General features: G+C 34.7%; 2 protein-coding genes across 8 annotated transcripts in view; one reads left to right on the top strand and one right to left on the bottom strand.

Annotated features, from left to right (window-relative positions):
• The window catches only part of Irag2 (inositol 1,4,5-triphosphate receptor associated 2), a 110,892-nt gene extending 92,266 nt beyond the window's left edge, over positions 1–18,626 (top strand). For all 3 annotated transcript variants that reach the window (XM_027934227.3, XM_027934228.3, XM_071610049.1), the window contains 8 exons: positions 2,558–2,692; positions 12,055–12,202; positions 13,062–13,105; positions 14,933–14,995; positions 15,090–15,139; positions 15,425–15,526; positions 17,195–17,302; positions 18,086–18,626. In XM_027934227.3, the coding sequence (XP_027790028.2) occupies positions 2,558–2,692; positions 12,055–12,202; positions 13,062–13,105; positions 14,933–14,995; positions 15,090–15,139; positions 15,425–15,526; positions 17,195–17,302; positions 18,086–18,329 (894 nt within the window). In that variant the 3' untranslated portion in view covers positions 18,330–18,626. The remainder of the gene's footprint in view (positions 1–2,557; positions 2,693–12,054; positions 12,203–13,061; positions 13,106–14,932; positions 14,996–15,089; positions 15,140–15,424; positions 15,527–17,194; positions 17,303–18,085) is intronic.
• Positions 18,627–18,700: 74 nt separating this feature from the next.
• Dnai7 (dynein axonemal intermediate chain 7) overlaps positions 18,701–20,364 on the bottom strand; it is a 73,745-nt gene continuing 72,081 nt past the window's right edge. For all 5 annotated transcript variants that reach the window (XM_071610050.1, XM_071610052.1, XM_027934226.2 and 2 more), the window contains 2 exons: positions 20,194–20,307; positions 18,701–19,089 (listed from right to left, as the gene is read on the bottom strand). In XM_071610050.1, the coding sequence (XP_071466151.1) occupies positions 18,814–19,089; positions 20,194–20,307 (390 nt within the window). In that variant the 3' untranslated portion in view covers positions 18,701–18,813. The remainder of the gene's footprint in view (positions 19,090–20,193; positions 20,308–20,364) is intronic.

Below are 20,364 nucleotides of genomic sequence, written 5' to 3'. Positions count from 1 at the left end.
TTTCATTAGTCTTGTATCTGCTGTTTTGGTGATGTACTGTCAAGGGTCTCATGAATGTTAGGCACAAGCTCCACCACTGAGATATAAGATATAAGATACTATAAGGCCCACATGTTCCTATTTCTGGGGGGAAAAATGGGATTTTTACTAGAGAATGCCTTGAATCTGTAGATTGCTCTGGGTAGTATGGATACTTCAAATTAGATCTACTTATCTATGAACACAGGATATCTTTTCATTTATTTGTGTCTTTAACTTTTTTTTTAGCAATGTTCTGTAGTTTTCAATATACAAGACAAGACTTCTCTCTCCTTGGTTAGGTTTATTCCCAAGTATTATTCCTTTATTATGCTATTGTAAATGGAATTCTTTTCTTTCTTTCTTTTTTTAGTTGTAGATGGGCACCATACCTTTATTTTGTCTGGTGCTGAGGATTGAGTCCTATAATTTTGCTAAATTTGTTTATTCTAACAGTTTTTGTGTGTGTGTGTGTGTGTGTGTAATCATTAGTGTTTTCTACACAAAAGTTCATGCCATCTTTGAACAGATATTTTTGTTTTTTCCTTCCTGATTTGGATTCTCTTTCTTTCTTTCCTTCCTTCTTTCTTTTTTCTTCTCTTCTCTTTTCTCTCTCTCTTTTTTTTTTTTTTTTTTTTTTTTTTGCCTAATTGTTCTGGTTATAGCACTAGTGTTCTAATATGTTGAATAGAAGTGGTAAGGGTGGGAATCCTTGCCTTATTCCTGATCTGAGAAGAATAGTTTTGTCTTTCTCCACTGAGTGTGATGTTCATTTTGGGTTTTTCATGTATGACTTATATTATGTTGAGGTAATTTCCTGTTCCTAGTTTTTTTGATGTGTTTTCTTTAAATCATGAAAGTGTTGAATCTTATCAAATGCCTTTTCTACATCAATTGAACAAAGCATGATTTTTGTGTTCCTTTCTGTTAATGTGGTATGCTATGATTGATGTTCATATATCATTCATGTTTGCATTCCAAAACTAAATCCCACTGGAGCATGCTGTATATTATCTTCTATATGCTCTTGAATTCAGATTGCTGGCATTTTTAAATGATTTTTTTGCATCAATATTTGTCAGGTTTATTTATCTAGTTTCCTTTCTTGTCCAGCTTTGGTATCAAGGTAATGGGGTCCTCATAGAGTAAGTGTGGTAGTATTCCCCATTGTTGGAATTTTAAAAGTGTTTTTAAGTAATCGGCATTATTTCTTCTTTTAATGTTTGTTAGAATTCTCCAGTAAAGTTATTTGGTCCTGGACCTTTATTTGTTGGGATGTTTTTGATTATTGACTCATTATCCTAACTAATTGTTGGTTTGTTTAGATTCTTTATTTCTTCGTGATTCAATCTAGGTTAACCATATCTGTTCTGTTTACAACTAATATCTGTTCTTCCCTTCCCAACTGGAGGTAGTTAATCATTTATTTTTATAATTCTTTTTTTGTGATACTAGGGATTGAACTGAGAGCCTCACACGTGATAGCCAAGTGTTCTATCACTAAGCCACATTCCCAGCTCCTGGATGTTGTCATTTTAACAACTATAGGGAATTACACGTCTGATAGAGTCATTCTAGATGTTTAACAACTCTCTGGTTACAACTTAGACCTAACCATCTGTTTCAGAAGTGGCTGCAATTCAGTGAGCACCTACTGTGTGAAAAGCATTTGGCATCCATTACCTTTCATATTGCTGTATTCTTGGAGAGGAGATGTCTGATTTCATCGGACTGATAGGGAAATAGGAAATAAAAACAATTGACATCTTAACATCTTCAGAGTTATGTAATTTATAATTAATGGTGCCTCAGTTTTATTGGCAACACTTTTACTTAATGATATACAAAATAATGGCACCTGTTATAATTCATAGTGTTTTTGATTTGGTCATGTTTTAGAAATTTGATGATAATTGTAGGCTAATGAGTGGTGGATTCTTTGCTTCTAAATATGCCCTTCTCTAAAGTTTGTCTTTACCCTAGTGAAAAGGATGGTCCTTCATCAGGAAGGACATCATCTTAGATAAAGTTCACAGGTTTTTCAGGGAAATATATTCATGAGGCAATAAAGACATACCCACCTAGCTAGCCCAATACCATGTGATCATCAACAGAAGAGCAGGCATAATAGTCAGAGCCAGTTCTAATTCCACTGTTATGCTGCTTTTCTCAAAATTCTATCCATTGCTGTTCATATGATACATTCAACTCATTTCTAAGCAAAATCTCTTTACTATTGCCAATTAATGATATCCCATCCTATTAACCATAGAAGAAAATATGAATGTTCAGGAAGAAGTGGCACATTTGGGAATTATAAAAAGAATAGCTTACAAAGACATCTAAAAGATTTTGTGAACATTTGCATATGCCTACCTGTTAGCCAGCAAAGATAAAATATTTTGATATCATTCATTATTGGTCATTGCTGTTTCTTTTCAACTTTCCACCAAGATAATTGAGATTAGACTTAGTGTAAGACTCTCTTGTTTAATGCTTATGTTCTGTATCTTTTAATTAAACGTTACTTTCTATGCAGTCTTTAACACCTCTGTGTGAAGAGGACAACCAGGCCCAGGAAGTCATTAAGAAGCTGGAGAAGAGTATAACGTTCCTCAGCCAATGTGCAACTCGAGTAGCCAGTAGGGCCGAGATGTTGGGAGCCATTAATCAGGTAACTTTTGTCTATTCCTTTGGTTCAGCAAAAAATTAAAGGACTTATTTTCTCTGAGGCTATGGATTATACTTTCTTGGAAAAAGCTTTTAAAATACTTTGTTATATTAAGATAAGCATTTTTAATATATAAGAAATAGAAATACACAAATAAAAATGTAAAGAAAAATATTTATGCTAATATTAGGGGCAGTGACCATCATTATAAAAATTTTGTGATATATTCTTCTAGACACTCCCTTCATACTAGCTTATAATCTACCTCCATACAGTGTTATAAGTTGTTTCCTTTTCATTCAACATATAGCACAGATAACTTTCCATGTGATATAAATATATACACACCTCTCCCCATTTTATGGTATTCTGTTGGTTAAATAGTTATGACTCATTTAACCAATTCCTTATATTTAATCATTTCTGGGTGTTCTCAATATTTTGTTGTTACAAACAATGCTATAACAAATGTCCTTATACATGCATTTTTGTATACTTGCACATAGAGAAGTAGAATTTCAAAATTTTTTTGTTGGAAAATCTGAGAAGACTTTAAAATATATATACTAAACAGACTTGTTAAATATATTTTCTTAAGGCACTATTTAATTTTGGTGGTAGTTTTAGTTTGATCATTTTGCTTTCCATTTATATGTGTTAATTCCTTTTAACCCCTCACTGAGGATAATATTTTGTCTTATTTTTATTGAGGTTATGCATGCACATAGTTTTAAAAAAAATGAAGTAGCTCTCTAAATCTTATCCAATTTTCCATACCTTAGTGCAACAACTTTAAACTCCTTGGGTCTATTTTATATTTCTAAATAACATGTTTATGCTGCAATTTCAGGATTTCTTTCTTTCTTTTTTCTTTTCTTTCCTTTTTTTTTTTTTTTTTTTTTTTTTTTTTTGTCTGTTTGTTTGTTTTTGTATTTGGTTTGGATTTTTTGTTTTTGGTATTGGGGATTGAATCCATGGTTCTCCACCACTGAGCTACAACCCTGCCCTTTGTATTTCTTTTTTTTTTTTTTATTTTTTTTATTGGTTGTTCAAAACATTACAAAGCTCTTGACATATCATATTTCATACATTTGATTCAAGTGGGTTTTGAACTCCCAATTTTACCCCAAATACAGATTGCAGAATCACGTCGGTTACACATCTACATTTTTACATAATGCCCTATTAGTAACTGTTGTATTCTGCTACCTTTCCTATCCTCTACTATCTCGCCTCCCCTCCCCTCCCATCTTCTCTCTGTACCCCATCTACTGTAATTCATTTCTCTCCTTGTTTATTTTCCCATTCCCCTCACAACCTCTTATATGTAATTTTGTATAACAATGAGGATCTCCCTCCATTACCATGCAATTTCCCTTTTCTCTTCCTTTCCCTCCCACCTCATGTATCTGTTTAATGTTAATCTTTTCTTCCTGCTCTTCCTCCCTGCTTTGTTCTTAGTTGCTCTCATTATATCAAAGAAGACATTTGGTATTTGTTTTTTAGGGATTGGCTAGCTTCACTAAGCATAATCTGCTCTAGTGCCATCCTTATTTTGAGACAAGGCTTTACTAAATTGCAGAGGCTGGCCTGTAATTTGTAATCCTCCTGCCTCAGCCTCCCAACTCACTGGGATTATAGGAGTGCACCACCACATCTGGCTAGTGATCTAGTTTCAGTTTTAGGTATTATCTGTTGTTTTCCCACTATGAAGATGAATATGTAGTTCCTTTGTGAATCTCTGCCTCCTCACATACATCTTTTGCTGTGCCTCAGTCTATCGTCAACCCGTCTTCTTTTGTGACCAACTTAAAACTCCATGGTCAAACATAGTTTTCACTACCTTACGTGAACCTTCAACACTTTCCCTTTCTTGTTTTGTTTTTCTTGTTTACAAACCCAACCTGTTTAAGTCCACTTCTTCATCTGCTCAGGGCGACATGGCTGGGAAATAGCACAAGCCCTGTGCTGACCAAGCCCTTGAATTTCATCATCACAAGCATCAATTGGATCCTAGGGCTTCTCATCCTCACCCTCCCTCTCTCTTAAGTACTACCAATTTTCCACTGTCTCCTCTAACCACCATTATGTCCTCCCCCATCATCTCTGTCAAATGATGATTTTGCATCCTACCTCACTGAGAAAACAGACAATAGAAAAAATTGCCACATACCCCAAACCACTAGTGTCTGAACCCATATATGCTGTTTCAAAGATACCAAGTTGTCTCCCATCTTATATACAGGATCCCATCTCCTCTAATTAGGGGTACATAGGTCTCAGGTACATAGGTCTCAGTTCTCCCAACTTGCTTCTGTTGTAGGAATCAGACTGGTCAAGAAGCAGCAAATGATGGGCCCAGAGGAGATCAGACTCCAAATTCTGAGCCCCGCCCCTCCAGTTTTTTACATCCATAAGCTATCTGGTGCCATAGCATTCCTAGTCTACAAGATAATGGTCCTGCATAGGGTTTCTAAAGGGAAGCAGAGTGTGATAAGGGGAAAAACTGGCCCCTCTCACAAGGCCTTTGATACATCTCTAGCCTTGCCCAGAAGCCTCCACAGGGAGGCTTACACTTCAAAGGGGAATAATTAGATTCTTAGAGGTAGTCATTCACAATCCAAAGGTAGGGGCCTATGGTGTTAATTAGGTTTCCTGAAGAAGGGCTGACTGAAAGGGGAGGGAACTCTCCCTTTCCCAGGCCCTAGCTTTCAAGACAGTGTTCTAATAGTTTATTTTACATCCAGGCCTGGTTTTGTCAGCCATCCTCCCTCCATCTGCAGTTTTTCCCTTTTTATAGAATCATTCTCCTCAGCACACATGTGTGTTGTTTTTAAGATGGAGAGGTGCTAGGATTTATCTGTGGTAGAGTGCTTGCTTAGCATAGGTGAGGTTCTGGGTTCCACTCCCAGTACCCCCAAAATAAATAAGTAAATAAAATCGTTTTAAAAAATAGAGAAGATACAAACTAAATATAAACAGAAAGACCTTTGGTCCTTTCTCCATTGACTACCACCCCGTTTCTCTGTTCCCATTTATAGCAAATCTCTTCCATGGAACAATACTCATTGTGCCAGGTCTCTTTCCTCCCATTCTCTTCTAAATCTCTAAACAACTTTATGCCTCCATCAAATGGTATTACCAAGGTCACCAAAGACCTGCATGTTAATAAATTCAGTTTCTTAGCCCTAAGCTTCCTGAACCTATCAATACTCTTCTTTCTGTGGACACGCTCTTCTCATTTAGCTTTCAGATACTACATTATTCTGGCTTTTCTCTTTGTATCATGGGCTGCTTTATTCTGGGCTGGTTTGTGGTTCCACACCTTCTCACAGGCATCTTGATGCTGAAGAACTGCAAGACTCCACTCTTGACGCTGACCTCCACCTATACTGTATCCTCTTATGGTCCCAGGCAGCCAACTCAACTCAAACACAGATTCCTGTGTTTGCCTAAACCTTTTCCTGAGTTCCCAAATGTTCCTTTTAAATATCTTGTTCTTATTCTGTGGATGCAACAGTTATTCTTAACTCTTTGAAGATATTGATGGTTTCCTTGATGCTTTAGTTTCTTGAAGACCGATCCTCTGTTGTGTGTTTTGGCCCATATCTTGTGCTCCACCGTGGAGCTAATTGGAAGCTCTATGCTTCCTGATTTTGTTGAGAAAATCATGTGATTCTTGTCTTTAAGTCTATTGTTGTGATGAACTATGTTTATTGATTTCCACATGTTGAACCAAGCTTGCATCCCTGGGATGAACTACACTTCATCATGGTACACTGTCTTTTTAATATGTTTTGTATGCAATTTGCCAGAATCAAGAATTGAGAATGAGAATTTTTGCTTCTGTGTTCATCAGGGATATTGATCTGAAGTTTTCTTTCCTTGATGTATCTTTATGTGATTTTGGTATCAGGGTGATGCTAGCTTCTGAGAATGAGTTTGGAAGGGTTCCCTCCTTTTCTGTTTCATGGAATAATTTGAGGAGGATTGGTGATAGTTCTTCTTTGAAAGTTTAGTAGAACTTGGCTGACAATCTGTCTGGTCCTGAGCTTTTCTTTGTTGGTAGGCTTTTGATGGCATCTTCAATTTCATTGCTTAAATTGATGTGTTTGAATTTTTACTACGTCCTCCTGATTCAATTTGTATAGGTCATATGTCTCTAGAAATTTTTCAATGTCATCAAGATTTTTCTATTTTATTAGACTATAAATTTTCAAAATAGTTTCTGGTTATTTTGATTATTTTAGTAGTGTTCATTGTGGCACCTCATTTTTTTATCACAAATTTTATTAATTTGAGTTTTCTCTATTTCTCTTCATTAGCTTGACTAAGGGTTTATCAATTTTATTGATTTTTTTTTTCAAAGAACCAACTTTTTGTTTTGTCTTTTTTTGTATTTTTTGTTTGTTTCAATTTCATTGATTTTGGTTCTGATTTTAATTATTTCCTATCTTCTGCTTTTTGGTGTTGATTTGTTCTTCTTTTTCTAGGGCTTTGGGATGCAATGTTAGGTTATTTATTTGGTGACTTTCTAGTCTTCTAATTAATGAGCTCAATGCAGTGAACTTTCCTCTTAGCACTGGCTTCATAGTGTCCCAGAGATTTTGGTAAGCTATATCTCTATTTTCATTTACCTCTAAGTATTTTTTATTTCATCACTGATTTATTCTGTTATCAAGGTCATTCAATTGCATATTGTTTAGTCTTCATGTGATAGTGTAGCTTCTATTTTTTTTATTTTATCATTGATTTCTAATTCCATTCCATTATGACATAATACAAAGCAAAGTATTCTCTTTTTCTTTGTATTTGCTAAGAGTTGCTTTGTGGCCTATGATATGATCTATTTTAAAGAAAGATCCATGTGCTTCTGAGAAGAAAGTGTATTCAGTCCTATATGGTTGAAACATTATATGTCTAAATAATTAATAATATTTTTTTAGTTCTATAATGTCTTTGTTAACTTTTGTTTGGAGGATCAATACAGGGTGAGAGAGGTTTGTTGAAGTCACCCATCATTATTGTGTTGCAGTCTATTTGATTCCTGAAATTGAGAAGGAATTGTTTTGGTGTACATCAATGCTCCATTTGGGGGGCATAAATATTTATGATTGCTGTGTCTTGTTGATATATAATTCTCTTAAGCAGCATTAAATGTACTTCTTTGTCCATTCTGATTAACTTTGGCTTCAAGTCCACTTTATCTGATATGAAGATAGAGACTCCTACTGGTTTAGAGTTCCTTATGAATGATATGTTTTTTTTCCTCATTCTTTTAACTTAAGTCTTTTAACCTTAAGTATATTTTTGCCTATGAAGTGAGTCTCTTAGAGACAGCATATTGTTGGGTCTTATTTTTTCAATCCAATCTGCTAGTCTATGTCTTTTGATGGATGAGTTTAGGCCATTTGTATTCAATGTTATTATTGAGAAATTTTTATTCCCTGTCATTTTGATTTCTTTCTGGTTTTTAATTTGAATTAGCTTCTGCTTTGATTGCCTGTTCTTCTAGTGTAGTTCTTCTCTCTGCTGGTTTTCACATTTATTTTTCATTTCTTCTTCATGACATATTTTATTGAGTATGCTTTGTAGTATAGGTTTTCTAGTTGTGGATCCTTTTAACTTTTGTTTATCATGGAAGATTTTTATTTCATAATCCATTCTGAAGCTAAATATTGCTGGACATAGTATTCTTGAGTGGCATCCATTTTCTTTCAGAGCTTGATATATATTATTCCAAGCATTCCTAGCTTTGAGGGTCTGGGTTGAGAAATCATCTGAGATCGAGATTGATTTACCTCAAAATGTTACTTGTCATTTTTCTCTGGCAGATTTTAAAATTCTATCCTTATTCTGTATGTTAGGCATTTTCCTAATAATGTGCTTTGGTGTGGGTCTGTGCAATATTTTTTTTTAAATATTTGGAGTCCTGCAAGCCTCTGTATTTGAATTTCCATTTCATTCTTTAGGTTTGGGAAATTTTGTGATATTATTTTTTTGAAAATATTGTGTATTCCTTTGGTTTGTATCTCTGAGACTTCATCTATCCCAGTAAATCTTAAATTTGGTCTTTTGAGGTTATCCCATATTTCTTTGAAGTTCTGTTCATGGTCTTTTAACATATTTTCTCCGCAATTAACATTATTTTCAAGAGTTTGTATTTTGCCTTCATTGCCTGAAAATCTGTCTTCCAAATGATCTAGTCTGTTAGTGATGCTTTCCATTGAATTTTTAATTTGGTTTATTAATTCCTTCATTTCAAGGATTTCTGTCTGGTTTCTTTTCAGAATCTCTATCTCTTTATTGACGTGATCTTTCACTTCCTGAATTTTCTCTGGGATTTTACTCCTTATATTGTCCTTCATCTCATAGATCAGTTTAACTATGTATGTTCTAAACTCCTCCTCTGACATTTTTTCCAGTGTGGTGCCCATGGATTCTATTATTGGAGTATCTTGGTTTGTTTGGGGTAATTTTTTTCCCTTGCTTTTTCATAATGTTTGTGTGTCTATCCATCTAACAGTATGAATCCGAGGCAGTAGAGTTTCTGTCCTATAAAATTATTGTGTCTATGAAGGTTTCCAGTACCTTGTCATTTAGTGGGATACAAATAATATCAACAACCAATGCAAACAATATACAGCATTAAACTAAATATTTCCTGCTATAACATCTACAATGATAACTGTCACAATAAACAGAAATGATATGATCAGTTATTGTGTACAATAAAACAGTAAGTTTGCAAAAGGGTTTATAATTTTGAATGGTAGACAGGGAGAGAACAGAAGTGATATAGGATGTGATGATTATGAGGGAGTAGGAGAATATAGAAGTAAAAACTAATGAAAGTATAAAAGAAAAAAATAGAGATTGCCTGTCAATGGTAGAAAAGAGAAAGAACTTCAAGGGAAACAGGTGAAAGGAAAAAATGTGAAAAATTAAAATAAAAAATATAAAACTGAAATATACTAACAAAACAATACAGTCCTCATAAAACTGATCCGTGAAAAATAACTGGCTTCAATAATGCTAGAAATGAGAAAGATACAACTATGAATGTGTATAAATGTCCATGAACCATTAAGGTTACACTTAAACAGATAAAAGAGAAAAAAAGTTATTGATGAAAGTTAAAGAATTGCTTCCATTGGAGTTCTAAAGATTTTCAGCTTCCCTTCTCAGCAGTGTTAGGGGGGTTGTCTGGTGTATGATGCTTGCTCGGCCCTCAGGGTGGGGTTGCTAGGGAGTTAATCCTGTAGGTAGAACTCTTGGAAGTGGGGTTTAGGCTTAGGTAGGCTCTAGGCTCTGTACTAAATGCCAGTTGGTCTGGAGATTTTAAATTAGCACACTTCCAGGGCCCAGCAATTGTTGTTCCACGCTGGAAGACTGCACCCCATGGATCTCCTCTGGGTTCCACTAGTGTCATCGCGGAGCCAAATGTTAGGCCACTATGTCATCTGCAGACCCCACATTTCCTGGTCTCAACTCAGTCACTAAACCCAATCTCTCCTGTCGCCACCCCTTGAATTTCCAGCCAGGTCCTGCAGCAGCCAGATTGCAGTGGGAGGGGGAGAGTCAGGTGGGTTTCCATAACCAATATTCCTCTGTGTAAATCTCTTCACATTTGCTTTTCTCCTGGTAGGAACACTCTATGTCATGCAGAGTGGGTTTGCCAGGCCTGTATTTTGAGGCAAACTTGGGTTTGCCAGCCATCAGTTCCCCCAGTTTCCAGCCTCCACACTGTGGCTGCAAAATGGTTCCTTCCTCTATCCTCTGCACACAGCTGAGAGAGATGGGGATTCTTTCCTGCACAAGGATATTGTGCAGCACACCTTTCAATTTAGTTGGGTGTTCTCTTTGATCTCTAAACTCTCTATATTCAGACACACCTCAGAACTCCTAAAAATGCAAGTTCCTTTAATTTCCTTATCCCTCCACTTTGCTCATGGAGGGTCCACTCTGGTTTATGCTTCCAGCCACGGCAGTGACTGTGGCCCTCGGATTTCTTCCTTATTTTATTGAATTGAACCTCCAGAGTCCCCCATCCACTTTGAATGTTCAGTATTAAATTCCAGTAAAGTCCCTCCCTGAACTTTTTATTTATTTATTTTTGGCTCACCCACTTTGCTGAGAAGTTTCCTAAATGCTTTTTTGGTTTCATGCCACTGAGCAGCCAGGAAAACAACCTTCTTTATACTGCCATCTGGAAACCTCCCTCAGAAATTTTTTCTAATTGACTTTTCTACATTGTTGAATTTTCCCCCTATACTCTTAATTCTTCTCTGTTCTTTGTTGGATCTCCTGAACTGGTCCTCTCTAAGCTACCTCAGTCTTTTTTCTCTAGTTTTAGAGAGACTTCAACTTTATCTTGAAACATTTTTTTTTTTTTACATATTTTTAATTTCCAGAAACACTAATGTCCCAAATGTTCCTTTTAAATATCTTGTTCTTATTCTGTGGATGCAACAGTTATTCTTAACTCTTTGAAGATATTGATGGTTTCCTTGATGCTTTAGTTTCTTGCAGACCGATCCTCTGTAGTGTGTTTTGGCCCATATCTTGTGCTCCACCGTGGAGCTAATTGGAAGCTCTATGCTGAATGGGGCAAAATTCTTGATTTTGAGCTTTACACAAACTAGAATGCTTCATTAGGGTACCCCCAATGTCCGTACTTAAGAACTTTCATGTTGGGAAGTTGGGTTCTCCAGAAAAAAATCTTCCAGCTCCCTGCCTGATGGTAAAACCGTGGGTGCCAGTGTTAGGAACTAGAAAGAGGAATAAGGTCGAGAGAACTCAGAAACCTACATGTACCCAGACTTTTGTGTATATCCATGAGATAGTCTTCACCAACTCTCTGTATAATTCCAATTCACAGAACCTTTGTTTACCTCTCTCTAGATATTCAACCTGATTATCTTTCACCACAGTGGTTATAGGGAAGGTGCTCTGCTGGCCAGAGGGGATTGAATCTATGGCTCTGTCATGTTTTCAGATTCCAACTATCTTCATGCTCTCATGCCTATCTTCAGCTCTACTTCTAGAGGCACCAGTCTTAAGCCTTTGAGACTTTGTGGCACAACCTAGGTTGCTTCTAGCTCCTTTTTACATCCTGTTTCAGGGTCCAGCTTTCTCAGGTCTTAGTCATTTAGCATGAATCCTTTTACTTTCCTGCTTTCAAAATGTTGCTATTATAACCTCTTCTGTTTGCCCTTGTAGACTCATCTCTTCTTAAAAAATACCTTTGACATTTTAGTTGGATTTAGAGATGGAATGAAGGTAAATGCATGTGTTTAATCCCCATCTTTTAATTGAGTGTTAAGAAAAGTATTTTCAATGTAAATTTGCTCTTTTCCTACTAGGAAAGCCGGGTTAGTAAAGCAGTTGAAGTGATGATTCAGCATGTAGAAAACTTGAAGAGAATGTATGCCAAAGAGCATGCTGAATTAGAAGAACTGAAACAGGTTCTCTTGCAGAATGAAAGGTCTTTTAACCCTCTTGAAGATGAAGGTAATAAAACTTGAAGATCACAGTATTAGTCACATTTTTCTCTCATTCTCTTCTTTCATACTCTTACTGTATTGTGTGTTTAGAATAAGACCCTTAGGTAAGACTATATTGGAAAAATAACTTACTCCTATTATTTATATAGACAAAAGTAAAGTGTCAGAAAATAGATTAGAAGCCACAAAAGATTTCATTGATAATGACACCAAAAATTTACTAAATCAATTTAGATTGCTGAGATGAGAGAATATATTTAATCTACTGTATTGACAGTAGTTGTCTTTTCAGGATATGTAAGAATTGGCTCTTTTCCCACACATAAGTAAGATACAATAGCTTAAATGAGCCACTCTCATCAATAATGATTTTGAATTTCTCAGAGGAGGAAAGATCTTGGCTTTCAAAAAGCCAACTGATTGGAAAATGGACAGATGAGGCCATGGGAAATATTTTAACATATAGTTTTTATAAATCTTATAATGATTTTTTCATTAAACAGTGTGAACATTTCTAAGTAGAATTCTTATTTTACTGATGTTCCTTCTGGAAATGTAATCATATTTGATGCTCTTCTAATCTGCACTCATGGATTCCTTTATTCAGCAGACAGTCCTTTTGTGGCTGCCATGTGCTTGTAGGCTTTGTGAACATCTACAGTGACATGGAAGACTGTTTTCCATTGGTGAAGATGGCAACTGTTATGAATCACCAAATAAATGATAAACGTTTTTTATATTGCTCAATAGTCTCTAGAGTCTTAAATATTTTCTGACCTTTGCTTTACTTGTAAAAAATGAAAACAACTGTTTTAACATTAATCGCATGTGTGATTTCTAACATGTGCAAATATTTTTCCTTGTAGATGACTGCCAGATTAAAAAACGTTCAGCTTCTCTGAACTCCAAGGTAATCACTAATTCACTTGATAAATCATTTAATGAATATATTATAACCAAAGTGGCTTTAAAATATTCTTTGAAGTTATGTGCCTTTAAATGTAAACCACAAATCAGTGATTATACTTCATATGCATGTATATATGTGTGACATTATTTAGATATAGTTTAGAAAGTATGTTTTTATACTTCCTGCTTTATTTGGATATCAATCAAGTTTGTCTGGCAATATGAGAAAAGCCAGTTTTGCAATATTTTCTATCATATGAACCAAATTTGGAAATAGGCAATGTGATAGTAGTAAGGCAGACTGACAAAATCCTCCTTTCTTGCTGCTTTGCTACTCTCAGCCCTTGGCTTCATCCTCATGTAAGGTTGCTACTTTAGATCCAGTCACCAATGCCTCACCATTATGTCGAGTCATTGCAAGGAAATAAAAGAATCAAAGACCAGCATTTCCTCTCCCTGAAAAGACCCTTTTTAAAGTCCACCATGGGATTTCTCTTTCCATCAATGGTGAAAAATTAAACTAGAAAATATGGGTTTTCCTCTGGAAGTTATATGCCTTGTTAAAAAATCAGTCATAATAAGGAGAGGAGAATAGGATATTGAAGATCAGTTAGTGGTTTTTACCACAGCTTCAATATTTTGAGCAAGTGACTTTAAATTTTTTCATCTAAATATTTTTCAGAGAAACACAGAAAGTTATCAGAAACCAGGTTGCTCAAACTGGAATTTGATAATCTTGGGGTGCTCAACTAACCAGTGAAATTCAATTACAGATGACAGTTTAAGGACTCACAAGAAACCTCTAGTTTATTTACTGCATTTAAAATATTTTTATATCTTTTAAGTTGCATTTAATTAAACCACATAATACTAAATATTATTTCCAGCACAAGTCTCAAGGCAGATATATAAACACATCTATTCTTTAAAATATCATGAAAACTTACTCTTGTAGAATCAAAAAACTGTAATCTCACAAAAGTTGAAAGTGGAATGGTGGTTACCAGAGACTGTGGAGAATGGGTGAGGGGTGTTGATCAATAGGCACTAAGCTACAATTAGATAGGAGCAAGAAGTTCCAGTGTGTGGTTGCACAGTAGGGAGACTATAGCTAACAGAAAAGTACAGTGCATTTCAAAAACCTAAAGGATTTTTGAAAATTTTCACCAAGGAAGGATGTTTAAGGAGACAGTTTAACCTGATTTAAAAATTACATAATACGTACATGCATCAAAACATTGCTTTTTCTTGTGTATATATGTATAATCTTTATGTAACAGTTAAATTTAATTAAAAAATCATGAAATCCTAAGTATATTTTAAAAAATGAAATTAAAGAAACCATAACTGTAGGTGCCTATTTATCTCCTCTTGAATTAAGAAACTATTTTTAAGCATAAAAACAAAGATAACAAAACAGAAGAATGCATTTGGCTGGACTAACAATGAAAACATTTTCTTCCATAGAAATAAAACATGAGCAAAGGTCACAGGCATAAACAAGCCATTCTCAGAACAAATATGTACTTCCAACATAGGAAAACAACACTCCATGTTACTAGGAGCCAAATAAATGAAAACTCAAGAAGTTTTATATCCCTTGTCTTATTGGCAAGGATTATAATCAGTATTGGAGAAAGTAGAATATAAATTGGCAAAATATTTCTGAAATGCAATTTGCCCATAAAAAATCTTTTAGAATGTCTCCTGTTCAACTCAGTAGTAGTTAAGGGTATAGATGTGTATGTTACATGCATATGTATCAGTGTTGTATGTAGGGAACAAATATTGAGAATTTTCTAAATGTACACTTATCCCCTTTGGGTAGCCATCTTCTCTACGAAGAGTGACTATTGCTTCTTTACCCAGAAATATTGGAAATGCAGCAATGGTAAGTGTTCTTAATCAAAAGCACATTCATTTTTATGTAACAAAATATAACTTCACTAAATACATATTATTGTTTAACATCTGAAATTCTAAAGGTTGCTGGGATGGAAAATAATGACAGATTCAGCAGGAGGTCCAGCAGTTGGTGAGTGTGATTTTTGTGGTTTCACTTTTGGAACCTCACTGTTTTATAATGGGGTAAAGTAAATAAGCATTTGAAATAGTAGTGCAACTTCTAATTTGTCCAGAGCATAAATAAATATAAAAAACTGGCATATGTTGATTTTTATTAAGAAATAAGAGTTATGTGAATGTGCCAAGGAAAAAATTAGAAAATATAATTTTTGTTTTGATTTAAACTGTAGGAAATAATTTACAATGGCTACAGATATGTTTATTTTGATATGTGGCTATTGTCTTCTTTGCTTAGGCGTATTTTGGGGTCAAAGCAGAGTGAACACCGTCCCTCATTACATCGATTTATTAGCACCTATTCCTGGGCAGATGCTGAAGATGAAAAATGTGAACTGAAGTAAGTGCATTTACTAACATGACATAAGCTGGGGCATAACAATGGGGACCACAGTAGTTCCATGAAAATGAGATTGATGCTGCCTCAAAAATATAGTTAATTGTGGAAGATTTTTATCACCCCTAAAGCACTCTATGAAAATTATCTGTGAATACATTCACTCTTTTAGCATCATAATGGGAAGGTTTGTGGTTAGAAAAATCCTTAAATTTTGTCCAATTGGCAAAGATCATTTTTTTTTTCCTGTTTAGGTGTTTGTCCTTGGGGAAAAGTCAATAAAGTGCCACAGAAGTAAAATCTTCATCTAATTAGATTTTTAAAAAATTATACTGTATGCTGTTTAAATACATAAAATGAGTCCCACTATCCTGCATAATTACAGTGTACCAATTAAATTTTTAGAACATGAAGTGTATGTGTGTGTGTGTGTTTGTGTGTTCATGAAAGATAGGAATATATGTGCCTCCATCCATTTATATAAATGAAGAGGAGGGAAAATAAACTATACTATTGTCTCTATATCCATCAAATTAAACAAAATATACTGTTTACTTCTATAGTGAAGGTAGAGGACAAGGAGGAGAAAAGTGAAGAAATGCTGCCTCTGTCCTTGCAAGACAGCAGACAAACTGCTTAAGATTACTTGGTCTTAGTTTTCTCATCTGTTAGTTGAGAGATCTTAATGAAATATTTTATGGTCATTTTGAAATACCTCCCATGGGATTATCCTCAATCCTAAGCAATATAAAGACAATCTGACATTGTTGCCTACCCTCAGATTCTTTTTATTTTTCTAACTCCTGGGAGCCTGTTACAAACAGGGTGGGGAAAAAAGAGGTTCCTTCAAAAGATTGAAAACTAAGAAATCTTTGAAAACAAAATATTGGTTCATGGAGAAAATTACAATTGATTTTGCCTTTGGGGCCTTGTTTCCTTTATATTTCCTGTAGATATGTGACTGGAAAAAAATGTTTAAAAATTAAAACACAGTTTCCTTTGGCAATTGTGAGGGCATAACATATTTAGGATTTAAAAGTTCAAATCCAGCTAGGAACCTTTAGTGAACATTATAATCATAAAACAATTAGGTTTCATTCAGGTGCAGGAAATATAGTCAAGTCATATGCTATTCTCCAGTACATTGAATATTAGTTTAATTAGCTTAGCATTGAAAATATTTTCATGAACATTTTAAGATTTTCAGATAAAGAGAAGAAATGACACTTCATTTTACTCCAAGCAATGAGAAATTTTTTCACCATATTTCAAATGAAAAAAATTATATGTAGGTCATTTATCCTCTTTGTAAAGTATGATTAAAGATAGTATCTATATCTATATATCTATCTATCTACATATATATATGATGTAAATTGAGAAAGAAATTGCAGTGATAACATTAGTTAATTATATGTTTTTGACTATTTCTTTGTTTTGTGTGCCTTGGTTATTATCTCTGCTTTTTATATGAGCATTTACTATTTTTCTATATAGAAGAAGTTATTTTTATCACCAAATTTATAGAAATTTAATTTTTGGATATCAAATCTTCATTAAGCAAGACAAATATTCATGCACCCCTTGAGTTACACAGCAAATCAGCAATATTTTATAAGTTATAGCATATTATAATTAGTTTCAATATTTAAAAACAATATTTATTCACAGAACTAAAGATGACTCAGAACCTCCTGAAGAAGAAATAGTAGAAAGAACAAGGAAGACAAGCCTTTCTGAAAAGAAAACTAATCCATCAAAGTGGGACATCTCTTCCATGTAAGTTGCCTGCTTGCTAAATGATACCACATGAGGGGAAAGGGAAAGGCAGGATTAATAGTCCTAATCAAATTCCTTTACTAAAAGACATGCCAAATTGTTCAATACACGATGAATAACAAACTTAACTATTGTAGTAGATCATATAAAGTTTGTTATCCCTGAACATATTTTACAAGAGGCAGAAGAGTTGACAATGTTAGGAACTTAATTGTGAAACCAGATAGCCTAGGCTCAAATTTCAGCTCTCTCACTAGCTGTGTGACCTGGGCAAGTACATCCATTTGTAAGCACTGGTGTCTTCATTTGGGAAATTGAGATGACAGCAGTACCTATGTCATTGTGTTGTCCTAATTAAATGAACTGTCACCTCTAAGATGTTTAGTTTCTTGTATTTCTAAAAAATAATTTTAGTGAGAAATGTCATGTATATATACACATATATAAGACCATAAACATACAACCTGTTCTACCAAGTAAATATTTTGGTTCCACTGCAGGAGTAAAAGTTGCTTTACCTGATTGAAAGAATAAGTTGAATATGTGTATGTACTTTTTAGGAGTTATGCCTAAACCACATAATTTCCAGGTTCTCAGCAGAGCATATGTAATTCTAAGGGGCAATGGGGGGGCACATTGTGCCCCAAACCAAGAGGATACATCATAGGGCAGCATTGTAGTGTGTAGGTCAGATCAATGACTTGATTAGTGCTGTTAGCAAAACGAGTGTTTCTAATAACAAATAATTATGCTTACCCATGTCTTTTTGTGTTTTCCTCATAGTTATGACACAATAGCTTCCTGGGCAACAAATCTCAAGACTTCCGTCAGGAAGGCTAACAAGGCCTTCTGGATTTCTGTGGTGTTCATTGTACTGTTTGCAGCTCTGATGAGCTTCCTCACAGGCCGATTTTTCCAAAAATCTGTGGATGCTGCCCCCACACAGGAAGGGGACTCCTGGCTATCTCTAGAACATATCTTGTGGCCATTTACCAGCCTCTGCCACAATGGGCCACCACCAGTGTGACCAGTGATCCAGTGACCAGTGAATCACCAGTGTGATGTAGTGCATCCTGATATCTTGATTTTTAATGTTTCAGTATCTGAACTTAATAAATTAGTAACTTTTAGTAGGGAAAGTATAGTACAAAACCAGAGGTTCTTAGAACAACTGTAAAATGTTTTACATTCCCATTTTTTGCAATCACCTTCCCAACTAAACTAAAGGGAGAAGAATTTGCCTATATTTTAATGAGCTCTTTGAGAAAGAAATATATATTGTTTTGCTAAAACTTATCTAAATAAAGATCCATTTAAATATTCATACAGTGAAAGCTAAATTCTCAATAGCCCAAAGAAAAAAGCCTACTTTGTTTAAAATAAAATTTGAATACAAAATACTATTCAATAATTTTAATAGCCTGTTTTAAAATTATTCACTTTGAAAAATACCTGATTGTTTTCCCCAAACATGTTTGATTCTTCACATTGAATAGTTTGCAAGTAGAGATTTAAGAATAGCTGAGAAATCTAATAGAGAGTAGCATATGACAAACAGAGTCAATAAATAGGCAGTTGGAATTATTGATTTTCTCCATTGCTTCCCTGGAAGCAACATCCTTCAACATGTGATATAGAGTGGAATGAAACTCAGTTCCTTCTTTAAGTGCTTCTGAGTATGAATCACTGTTTTCATCCATCTTGAGTCTTTGTGCTCTGTCACCACTAAACATTAAAAGGACCCACTTAGGATTCTCAATAAGCTCTTCAGTTGGTTGTTCCCTTGCCTAAAGAAAATTAGCAAAATCTGTTAGCAGTTCTTCTCTTATTAAGGACTTTTGTAGTTGAGTATTATTTGAATTATTTTTAGACCATGAAACTTTATTTATGGAGCTTATTCACATTAATTGAGGCAAAAATATTGAGTGCCTATCATGTTCCAGGTACTGTTCTAGGTGGTGGGGATGTAACAGTGAAATGCAGGGGGGAGATAACCCACATATATTAATAACCGGAGCAACAAAACTCTGCCCTCAAGGAGCTTATATTTGAGTGAAGGAAATAAGAATAATAATTTGTGCTAAAATATTCATCAGTCAGGGACTGGGAGTGTAGCTCAATGGTAGAATTTACTTGCCTAGTATGCATGAGGCCCTGAATTTGATCCCCAGCACTTCAACTTTTAGGATTTGATATACTGTATCTGTCAGACAATAGTAAATGTATCAGTAGAAAGTTAAATTGGAAGCTTAATCCTCTCAGGAGCCTGTGAAATATATATATATATATTTCCCCAGATTCGTTTTTAGCTAAATTCTTCACTTTCAAGCTTTATTTATGTCTGACCTCCTGAGTCCTCCTTCCCAGCACCCTCCTGGATACTATACACTGCCCAACCCCAAGCCCCACTATTCCTGTTTTTTTTTTCTTTTTACATAACACTTTCACCTTTTTAGTGTGTGTGTGTGTGTGTGTGTGTGTGTGTGTGTGTATATATATATATATATATATATATATATATATATATATATATAAAATGTTAAAGGCTTTCATTTGTTTTTAAATCAATGTAAAGAGCACTTGCTTAGCACACTCGAGGCCCTGGGTTCAATCCTCAGCACCGCATAAAAACAAATAAGCAAAATAAACGTATTGTGTACAACTAAAAAATAAATATATATATATAAAAAAGAGGTATATGAAGTCATGAACATTTGATACCATAATGGACCACAAAGTCATTACCTTTAAATAGGTAGGTCTTATATTTTTGATTATTTTTGAAGGTTGATTTTATTAACCTTTGTAAGAGGAGAAGTCATGTCTACAGTTACCTAGTTTTTGAGTATCTATTTTGGAAAACAAAGTTTTATTGGCTTTGCATACTATACCTTAAATATAACTTTTGTAGTATTACATACTATATTCCACTTGCTCCAACCAAATGCAAAAGCAGAACTTAGCAGGGCCATTTGTCGATAAGCTCTCATTTCTACTGATGGATTCTGTAAATACAAACAGAACTGACCTTGGAGCCTCCCAACAAATCTCCCTTCCATCCT

This window comes from Marmota flaviventris, chromosome 3 (genome assembly GCF_047511675.1).
Source record: "Marmota flaviventris isolate mMarFla1 chromosome 3, mMarFla1.hap1, whole genome shotgun sequence".
NCBI classification, from domain to species: domain Eukaryota; kingdom Metazoa; phylum Chordata; class Mammalia; order Rodentia; family Sciuridae; genus Marmota; species Marmota flaviventris.
Note: the sequence above shows the minus strand (reverse complement) of the source record. Positions and strands in the feature narration are given on the sequence as shown.